This window comes from Aedes albopictus, chromosome 2 (assembly GCF_035046485.1).
Source record: "Aedes albopictus strain Foshan chromosome 2, AalbF5, whole genome shotgun sequence".
Classification (NCBI taxonomy): Eukaryota; Metazoa; Arthropoda; class Insecta; order Diptera; family Culicidae; genus Aedes; species Aedes albopictus.
The window spans coordinates 279213410-279224814 of NC_085137.1; the positions used below are offsets into that span (position 1 = coordinate 279213410).

The 11405-nt window shown below is 37.7% G+C and overlaps 1 protein-coding gene across 1 annotated transcript; it reads left to right on the top strand.

Moving 5' to 3' along the window:
- Positions 1-1896: 1896 nt before the first annotated feature.
- Positions 1897-9884, top strand: LOC134288132 (uncharacterized). The gene is made up of 2 exons (XM_062851889.1): positions 1897-2119; positions 2184-9884. The coding sequence occupies exon 2, from the start codon at positions 2614-2616 to the stop codon at positions 3637-3639; it is 1026 nt and encodes a 341-aa protein (XP_062707873.1). The 5' UTR covers positions 1897-2119; positions 2184-2613; the 3' UTR covers positions 3640-9884.
- Positions 9885-11405: the final 1521 nt, after the last annotated feature.

An 11405-nucleotide genomic window follows, 5' to 3' on the forward strand; every position in this document is an offset into this window, starting at 1 on the left:
TCAGATTCAATAGAAACAAAACAAGAGCACTATAAATATAATATTTATAAGCAGAAGCAAAGCAGTATGTAAATCAACTCTTATTCGAAAAACGAAAAAACCTCATAGGACCAGAAACAGGACCAACATTTTAAAAAATTAAGAAATTTTAAGAAATTTCTTAATTTTTTGCGGGAAAAGTAAGGGAATGCAACAAACCGCTGAATTGAGATTCAGCAATTTATTGCCAAGATGATAATTTTTGCCATTTTTCGGGAATGGGGCATACGTCACCCTTTTCCCCAATCAATTGCAACAATTTTGCATTTTTCGCTCATGACGAAATAAGGGATATGAAGAATGCCAAAGGAAAAAGATTTCTTGAGCCCACACGATGTGTGGAGCACAATGACACCAATTGTTAGAAACACGGACGGAAAGCGCCCAGAAGGAGAAGAGACAGGAATTCAAGAATGACTCGAGAAAGGGAAACCAACATTTTGGGATCTCGGCTTTTAATTTATGGCATAAACATTGGGCATGGTTTTCAACATATGTTGAAGCCTTCTCTGCCTGTATTCGGGGTGACGAAATTCAAGTACCTACAGGGTTGTCTTGATGAAATAAACAATTGCCTAGAAATCCGATCGCTAACGACGGGAGGCTAGAACTACAGGTTTTTTCTTTCGGGTCGTAAATTATACAAGACTTCACACGCCGAGGATTTTTGCTGATTATGCAGCAACCTCAAGCCGATATGGAAATGAAGGGATGATCGTAAAATGGGTTGAGAAGAATGATCTGATTGTTTTTGCAACAAGAAAAAACTTGGAAATGCATAACCTTCCCCGAAAGAGAAAGGTAATCACAGACGACGATCATAATTGGATCGTAAAATTATGTTTATGGACGACCGTCCACGCATCCATGCTTAGAAGGCGTGAAAACTCTAACGCATGAGTGATCGTAAAACTAAGACGGGTGACGAAGAAAAGTAAACACTATAAATTTACGATCGCCCGGTGCGTTCATGAAAAATCAAGTTCGGGGATGATGATGGTTGGTGTGGCCCTTGATGACTCAGCCACTAAGGGAAGAAATTTTGAGATTGAATTCGCGAGTAATTTCGCTCTCCTCAGAATTTTGGTATGGTCTCACAGATGTGAGAATGTGGATGGGGGATGCTATGATGCATCGGAGATTTAGCCTTTCTGTATTCTGTTTTGGGGAGAGTTGTTGGGAGGTCCGAATCTCAGAGGTGAGAATAAATTGGCCATTCGATCTGGAGGCTCAATTAATCTCGCAGATGTGAGATGGCGAAATGGGGGGCATAGGGAAAATTGATCATCCGTGTAGGGGAGAGATTAGAATTGCTCTCACGGATGGGGGAGATGCAAATATTAGAAAGGAGCGTAATTAAAAATCAATTACGCATGGGGGCATTGTGAAATTAATTTCTCTTTGGTATGGGGAGAGTCCTGGAGAATCTTTGATCAGGAGAATAAGAGTTGATGGTTAGGGAGAGGACCCCTATATAAAGGGTTGCAGATCCAAGGATCGGGGCGGCTGCCACTGCTGGTCTCCTCATATTATTTTTTTTCCTAGAAGTTTCTGTAGTCAGTTTAGTTTAGGCTGTTAGCAGGTGTTTCAGTTTTCAGTGCATTTAGTCAATGAGTCAGTTAGTCGGGTTTTTCTTGTAAGACATTATTTTTGTTAAAAAGAAGAATAAAGTGGTGTAGTGTTAACAAGTGTTGGTGAATCTATTGAAATGATGACATATCTTTAAGACTGCGAGTGCGAATTAAGAAGTTCGGTTGCAATTTTGAAAGTGAGTGGGGAGGTCGGTTACAGAAACGAGTTCGATTCATAAGAAGCTAAGTTCGGTTACAGTTACGGCTCGATCCCGTTACAACTGTATGCGGATACCAAAACATACGCACACCACCTTCTCTTATGACAAATCACAAACACAGTTACATAGAGCTTCTACCTTGAAACGCTTAGAGAGCGCCACTTGTCTTGTCGCTTGAAGTTTACATAGAAATTGACAAGAGAGGGCATTCTTTATATTTTTATTCTTTGGTTACGGCCTACATAGAGGAGCATCCTGACAAGGGTAACTTCAAAACTGGCAAACCAAGTACGTGAACATAGTTTGAACTGAAGAGTGGTGTAATTAACTTTTTTTTTTCTTTGACTTGCAGGTCGGGCATGGTTTCAAAGTTTTATGAACCGGCACAAGGAGCTTGCAATCCGGAAGCCAGAAAGCGTGACTAATGCGAGTGCCAATGTTGTGGAACAAAATATAAGGAAGTGGTTCGCGGAAGTTTATGAACTTTTTCAGGAAGAGGGCCTAGTAGAAATTCTTCGAAAAGCAAAGTGTGTCCTGAACCGCGACGAATCAAGTTTCTATCTCGAACCAACTGTAGATAAAGTGATCGCCTTGCGAGGTCAAAAGAACGTCTACAAAGTTGACCAGGGGCCAGCCAAGAAAAACATAACGGTTATGTTTACCTGTTCGGCCTATGGGAAAATGTACCCACCAATGGTAGTTTTTCAGTACAAAAAACTCCCACTGAAGTTATCCAAAGTGTGCCCGTGGATTGGGGCATAGGGAAGACTGATTCTGGATGGATGACGACGGATTGTTTTCGTAAGTACATACGATACGTGTTGCATCCACAAATGGTCGAAGATGCTCTCCCGGCTATTTACTTCATTGATGGCCACTTTTCACATATGGCCTGGGTGACCGCTGATGAGTGTCGAAAGTTGGGCATCCATCTGGTATGCCTGTACCCAAATTGTACTCGAATTTTACAGCCCCTGGACGTGGCAGTATTCAAACCCCTTAAAACAGCTTGGCTTCGCGTTGTTCAAGATTGGAAGCTGAAAAAAGAGAACAAATATCTGAAAAGCGAAAACTTTTCACCACTTCTGGTAAAAGCGATTGATGCGGTTGAAGATAAAGATATCGTGAAAGGGTTTGAGTGCTGCGGGTTGTTCCCGTTTGACGCGAACAAAACCGACTACTGTAAGTGCTTGGTCCGAAATCCGTTATCGACTCAACCAGAAGAGCAAGCTGAAATTGGGGGCAGCACAAATGTGGATTGTCGACTTTCAAATTCGAACTCAGTTCCATCTGCAGAAGGTCATTCGAAGATTGTAAATGATGTTACTGCTACTTCTGTCGAAACGGTTTCAGCTAACCGAAGGAAAGCTGAAGAAATACTTCAATTAATGGGACCTGACCGTCGAGAAAGGTATCAAACTCGTGATGCAGACGATTTTGACTCGCTGGACGACCTTATTCTCGCACGGGTTTTCAAGTTACTCGAACCTCTAGACTGCAACGCAAATGCTCAAGATCTCTCCGAAGCAACCGAAGGGAATGCCGAACGCTTAACAGACGGCGCTGGACCGACCGAAGAAATATTAACGGAATATTTAATCGACGAAACAGAACACAAGTTGGAGGGTCACTACATTTTGGAAATTGACCATGTAGCACCTGTGGAAGATGCAGCAGCGAACGAAAAACTAGTCCCCAATCATAGTGACCATGGTCAGCCAGAAGCAGATGCACTAGTACCAAAGGATGAGGACCAAAACCATAGTCTTCTATCTGGATTTCTGGACTCACCGGAGACACCTCATTGAAAAGGAACAAAAAGATACAAACGTAGGAGCCCAGCTGTTCTGACTTCTCGGTGAAGACTGATGTACCACAAAGCTGTAGCGGAAGAGAAGAAGAAAGAAGTGGAAGAAAAACAGAAGAAGCTCAAAGAAAAGCAAATGAGAGCTGAGGAACGAAAAATCAAACAGAAGACGGTCAATAAGAAAACGGGCAAATACGGAAAGAAGAAGGAAGCTGAAGTTAGGGTCAAATAAAAAATAACAGTAAAACGATGAAAAGAAGAAAATCAAACAAATGATGAAAAATTAAATAAAGATTAGAGAAAACAATCTGTACACTTATTTTTGCACTGAATTAAGAGAATTCATTTCGATGTGGAATATAATAAAATTGGTATAAATATGTTTAATTCTAATTAGACATATCACATTCTTTGCACTGCTCAAATAATCAGCAACTTAATTATTATAGTATTATCTGAATCCAAAATAATCACTGTATTTGGGCAATTATATTAGATTTTCGAATTTAAAATCGAAAATTGATTATCAATGTCATCAAATGGATCACTAACATAACGTACGGGAACGTCTATAAATTATGTCACATATATTGACTTCTTCCTCATATACCTTCCTTTATGCCGTGTGTTCTTATAGCCTCAATTTTTTTGATTGATTTTTTTTTTTTTTTTTTTGTGAGAAACTGCTTCCTCCTCCAAGCTTCTTCGATCATCACGACGTAGTTTATGAAGGCTCCCTCATATTTTGAAAAAAAAAAAAACTGAGAAGCATGCGTCGTGTTAACAGGCGTGTAATGTCTAATATGAGACTAAAATTAGTGGCCCCTATAGTAACTTCATACAAATACGATTTATACTTGTTAAGAAGAATTTCCATCTTCTAACAGTTGCGTAAAATTTCAATGAGCCCTTTCTCAAAAGTAAAAAAAAAAAAATTTCATTTAGTTATGAAAATCTGTTTTATCTAAACCTAATATGCTGCAGTTTCATTTGATAATTGTAATTCATGGAGGTGGGCCAAAATATATACATTTACGGGAAAAAAATTAAATCAAGTGGTCCAAAATAGCAGCCAACATTCCATCAATACTCTCAGTATTTCTCGGGGTTTACCCCGTAAAATTTCAATATGTTTGGCTTTTTTACAAAAGGGAACATAGTTTTATTTAGTATCAAGCAGAAAACACTATATCAAAGCACAAAACTATACTTATTTTGTGAAAATGTTTTCTCACTTCGTTAGGTGGTCCAAAATACCTCCACTACCCTACACGTTGTCTAATACCTCTTAATCAGCCGATTAAATTAGCTACGAAGTAGTATTGTAGCTTTTATTTGGGGCTAAGAGAACCAAAATCGGTTGACAGATGGCAAAGATATTTAATATGATACACTTTGTCAAAAATCTCATAAAGTTCAGTTACATAACTCCTAAGTACTCTTTGAAAAATATATCAGTAACCAAATGTCCAATCGTTATCAAATTTAGTAGGATTCTACTATGATGTTGTAGCTTTCATTTTGGCGCCAAGAGAACCCAAATCGGTTGACAAACGGCTGAGATTCTTCTTCTTTTTATTTGTGGCTCGACGTTCGCATTGGAACTTGGCCTGCCTCTCTTCAACTTAGTGTTCTCAGAGCACTCCCACAGTTATTAATTGAAGGGCTTTCTTTGCCTGCCATTGCATGAATTTGTACATTGTGTGGTATGCCCAGGGCGTCGAGACTGGAACGAGAAACGAACCCGCCGTCGCCGGATTGGCGATTCATAGCCTTAACCACCAGGCTAGGTGAAGCTATGGATCGCCAATCCGGCGACGGCGGATTCGATTCCCGTTCCAGTCGGGAAAAAATCGATGAAGAGAAATCGATCATTGCAGATAAGACTGGGTTTTGGCATAAATTGTTGATTGTCTTAGAGTTTTTCCGGCTATGCAGTCTTTGATAAGCTAACGACGTTTGTTGTTATCCCAACGTTTCGACGCTGCGTAGCCGGAAAAACTCTAAATTAACCCTACAGTCGTTCAATTCCCAATTGTTGATTGAGTTAGAACCATAAAGCAATATTGGTATTGCGGAACTAATAGTTTAATTATTGAAAAAAAAAATAACAGATCTAAACCCGTCTATTGTTCCTATATTTAAAAGAAGGAAAGATTCATGGGTAAAATACAGTAGCTTCAACTTCAACAATTATTTTAACAGCATAAAAGGAGAAAACGAAAAAAAATATGGCCATTCGGCAAAATAACTTTTTGGCCTAATTAACTTCGATTAAATGGCATTCGACCCCACGGCCTTCAGTCGAATGCCCTAACACCAATGATATTAAGATTCTATAGCAGTAGCCGGGGCACCATTAACCATAATACCATAAGCCCAAATATGTTAAGCTCACATGTTACAATCACCGTGATAAGAGAATATATTGGTTAGAAATGGCGCAAAAAAAACTAAAAAGTTCATCTAGAAAGAACAGCGGATGATTAAAAGAAGGAAAAAAAATCTGATGGAATTATTATAATTAATTTCCTCAAGAACAATAATAAGTAATTTTGCTGTTTTGCACACAAATTATTATTTAAAGTGATCATGTTATTGTTACGGTCAAAAAATATGCTTAAAAATGACTTTCAATCGAAAGATAGGAATCTTTGAAAAATATAAGTAAAACCAAAAATTCCATATCAGTAGAAACTGGAAAGAACATCCTATGTGTTGAAGAAAGGAATATCTTTGATGAGTATTGATCAAATTCCGTCAAAATAATGTTTGATCAATTGGATCCATATCATGATCTACGTGTTCACAAGACAAATTTGTGTAAATGTTCCAATAGAAAAAAAATAAGCTGTTGTGCGCAATAAAATAATTTAATAAACATACAAGATTTAAAGTATTAAGAAGTTTGAAAGGTTTGAGTTCACAATTTTTTTTTGTTTCAGAATGATTTACCCTTCTTCAAACTATAGGCTTTACTTTAAAAGTTACTTTAAAACCATTTCTTGTTTGCTCTTACATCTGTTCCAATAATTTATTAAACTTTCGCATATAAATCTGAACAAAAATAAAATTTTACATTTATACAATCGTTATTGTGGGCTGATCGATCCCAAACAAATAAACAAACACGATTTATTTTTCAATAAGAATGTTTTAAATTATCATTAGATTGAGAACACTTCTGGATTGAGAACTTTGGAAAATCTCCGGGAAATGGAACTTTCTCTGGAATGGTACCTTTTGGGGAATGGTACATTCTGGCAAATGGTTTTCTGGGAAAGGGTTCTTTCTGGCAAACGGTTTTCCGGGAAATTGTATTTTCTGGCAAATGTCTTTCTGGCCAATGGCATTCTGGCGAATGGTTTCCTGGCAAATATCGCACAATCCACACAGGTTGTATGGCATTTGCCAGAAAGTCACTTGCCAGAATGCCACTTGCCAGAATCCGTTTGCCAGAATGGACCGTTTCCCAGAAAACCATTTGCCAGTATGCACCATTCGCCAGAAGACCATTCCCCAGAAAGGACATTCCCCAGAAAAAGTTGTATTTATCAGAATAAATGTTAATTTTATGTTTGGCTAGATTCTAGGCCAGATTGATAGCCTTGACATTGGCCCAACAAAATTCTTTTTGAGCAGTATATGATGTTCGTTGATTCCAGGAATAGTTATAGCAATGACTGAAAATTTGAATCATATTCTAGTTACCAATCAGTAGCGATCTCACCTTATTGCGTATTAGCAAAAGTGTCATTTTTTCATTTTTTTTTTATACACGGAGACAAATTTCGTTCGTTTGAAACAAAAATATTCATGTTTATTCGATAAACTGAAAAAATATTTAAAACTAAAATATTAATTTTTAAAACAAACTCAATTACATATTGATTTCTACAATATCCATTGAAGAGCCCCCCGTTCCGCCGTCGAGAACATAAACAAAACTCTCAAGTTCCAGCTGCATCACCAAACAAGATTTCCTCTTGCAAAAAAGGCAAGTTTTACCAAAAGTTTCCACGAAATCCCATTGATTTCGGGAGCGTATGTTATCTACATGATGTTGGCATTGAAAGTGCCACGCGGGAAGTGGATTTTCCTAGAGAAGGAAATAATTTTGTAAATTTAATTGGAAAACAAATATTTCCGTAGGGCCGACCTGCCACAAAAAAAAACAAAAATTTTTACATTTGTTTCTAACATAACCAGTCAGAAGATACATGTTTGTTTCAAAAATGGATTGAATTTGCTTCAAATGTGACGTTCGATTTGCTCCAAACAGTTTTATTTTTGTTGCCAGAACAAATTGACAATTTATTTGAGTTTACCTGGAATATTTTTGATTTTACCATGCTTTTTTCTGCGTGATCTCTATGTAAAAGCTACAAAATAAACAAAACATCTTAGTTTATATTGTTCAATGAAGATTTGTTTAACATATTGTTGAGGTTGAACTGTTAAAAAACTAATCACGACATTTTCCTTCTTTTAAGCGGGGGCTGTTCTTGAAAGGAGTGCTAAGTATAAGAACAGTAGTTATCTTTGAGTTGCTAATATTTTGGTGCCGCCTAAGAGATGAACCAGCCTCGCGCTGAAAATCTCTCTAATACAGACACCTAAACCATTTTGGTATCAGGCTGAAAGCAAGAAGGTCCTCAGGCTGAGTGAACATATCGTCGGTTTCCTGCAATAGGGGCACAACTCAAAATTTGTCATTTTTGAGATTTTGATGGCAAATGATGAAAAACTATGTAAACTATCATCTCACAAAGACCAGTTCCGAAATTCGTTGAAACACGCGAGATTTTGGCATTTTCACCAATTTTTCGCAATAAAGGCACAACTCAAAATTAGTCAACTATTTTAATAGTCGTTGAAAAATAGTAATCCAAAATTCATGAAACAGATAGTCCTTCAGTCCCTTTTCATGATACAACAATCGAAATTCGTTTACTTTTGTCGAATAATGAGAGAAATTAGTGAACTTGTAGGAGGTGCTTCAAGATTGCTAATTTTCAAACGCTCATTCTGAAAATTCACATTTTTTGAGTTGTGCCCCTATTGCAGGAAACCGACGATATGACAATACGGTGATCAAGCAACATTTGTAATACAGTTTGTATTTTTAAGCTCCTTATATTGTTGATTCCATATGCGATTTTCACTTCTTATGGAAAAGGTTGTTCTTTTCATAACATTGTTGTTTGGTGGTCGAACTGCTAAATATCCCTTCTAACAATTTTTCTTCTTTTCATCAAAGGTTGTTCTTTTGGGAATCGCTGTTTTGTGGCGATCAAACTACTAACTCTGTAGTAGATTCACCCTTCTTTTTGATAATAGGCTGTTCTTTCAAATTACGCTGTTAAAGATTTGGCAAGCGACAAATATGTTAGCATTCCCTTCTTTAAACAATGGGCCATTCTTACTAGTGAAACTGTCATTGAATTTTGAAGTGGCCAAACTGCTATCCTTCTCATAAGAAATGTATCCTTCTTTTAATCAAAGGTTGTTCTTTCGAGTTGCTGTGGTGCAGTATCATCATCGTCTGCGGCCATAAAGTCTCAGGTCTTTTTGACGAAGCATTCCATGGCATAACGTCCAAACAAAAGGCACAAATTTATGAACTATATTTCGTATTAAAATATGTCATATGGACCGGGCAGTATAGTCCCGTACCTTTTAATTTAAATTTAATTAAAAGGTACGAAACTGATAACACTCATTTGAAGAGGGTATTCTGCTTAGAGGGTTCGAAAAGTCGGTACAAGATAGTCCCGGATGTTATGAATAGCCCTTGTGGTGGTCTTACAGCTAACTCCATAGTTTGTTTTCCTTTTTATAATAGGCCAACTAATTATTATTTTTTCTGATTTTTTTACTTTTTTTCTTAAAATTGGCAGATTTTTTGAAGTCTATTATCCGATCGGTCTAACAGGGTCTATCTATTCAGCCCAAAAATAATTCCGGCCTAATTTCTTTCTGCCTAATGACCCAGCATAGATATAACTATATCAAAGTTGATATGACAGAGGAACTTAGTTACATCATTTCCATGACAAATTTTACCTTCCTTTGAAATTTAGGCTGTTCTTCATATTTAATTCAATCTGAAACTTTTCCTTTTTCAATTGAAAGATGTTCTTTTTATAACAGTGCCTATATATCAATTGGCATAATGAATCGTAAAAATTTAACCAAAGATTTTAATTTCTATAAAGTTAGGGCCCAGGCATTTGGGTCTCCAGTTAGCCTTTTTTTTTTTTTTTTTTTTCCCTGTAGGGGTACACAACCACTGCGACCATTAATTGATCTATTGTGGTAAGACCCAGTTGCTTTATGCAGTACATTAGTACACTCACTAGTATTAAGAACTAGCGATTGTTTTTTTTTAGGCCTGCATTATACCCCAGTCTGGAATAGCTTCCAAAATGAAAGCCACTACCTTCTTGGGATTTATATTCCACCAGATATCTCGGGGATGCATGATACATCCACCGAAATAACGTTCTCTCTTCTTAAAGAGAAAACTACACTCACAAAGTAGATGTTCCGAGGTTTCAGAGTTGAAACCACAGAACCGACATTCTTCTGATTCAATCTTCTTGACCAGTTAGCCTAGTGGTCAAGGCTATGGATCGCCAATCATGAGACGGCGGGTTCGATTCCCGTTCCAGTCAGTGAAATTTTCTCGACTCTCTGGATATACACTACCCGTCATAAGTACGGAGTCACAAAAAGTATTGCAACAATATTGCATCACCCTGACTCACCTCGATATCTCTAAAACCAGAACACCTACAAAAATGCCGTCTTCAGAAAAGTTGTTGCTTTTGGTCTTCTGAATAACTTTCTTGAAGACAGCATCTTTGTAAGTCCTCAGGTTTTGGAGATACCGAGTTGAGTCAGGGTGATGCAATATTGTTGCAATACATTTTGTGAGTCCGTACTTATGACGGGTAGTGTAGTGTATCATTGTACTTGCCTATACATGCCTATACTTATATACAAATTCATGCAATGACAGGCAATGAAAGCCCTTCAATTAATAACTGTGGAAGTGCACAAGGAACACTAAATTGAAGCGAGGCAGGCCACTGTCCCAGTGGGGACGTAGAGCCATAAAGAAGAAGAAGAAGAATAAGAAGAAAGAAGTTAGGGCCGTTCTTTCGAAACTGACAGAAAAAAAGGTATTTTCCTCCATCTTTTCGTAGAATACCAGAAGGATCACATAATGAGAAAACAATTTTATTTTATTTTACTTCCCTTATATTTTATGATTTTATTCCAAAACATATCACATTCAACGGAAACAATTCATACAAATTCTGTTTCTGATAGAACAATAGCCGAGAAATAAGAGAAAATATTTAATTCTGGGGAATGGTCCATTCTGGCAAATGGTCCATTCTGGTGAATGGCTTTCTGGGGAATGGTCTATTCTGGCAAATGGTTTTCTGGCAAAAATCATTCTGGCAAATTGATTCTGGCAAATGGTTTTCTGGCAATTGTCATACAATCCACACACACACACACACACACACACACACACACACACACACACACACACACACACACACACACACACACACACACACACACACACACACACACACACACACACACACACACACACACACACACACACACACACACACACACACACACACACACACACACACACACACACACACACACACACACACACACACACACACACACACACACACACACACACACACACACACACACACACACACACACACACAC

Excerpts from the sequence above, each read along its gene's own strand:
- LOC134288132 (XM_062851889.1), top strand. The coding sequence starts at position 2,614 with ATGACGACGGATTGTTTTCGTAAGTACATACGATACGTGTTGCATCCA.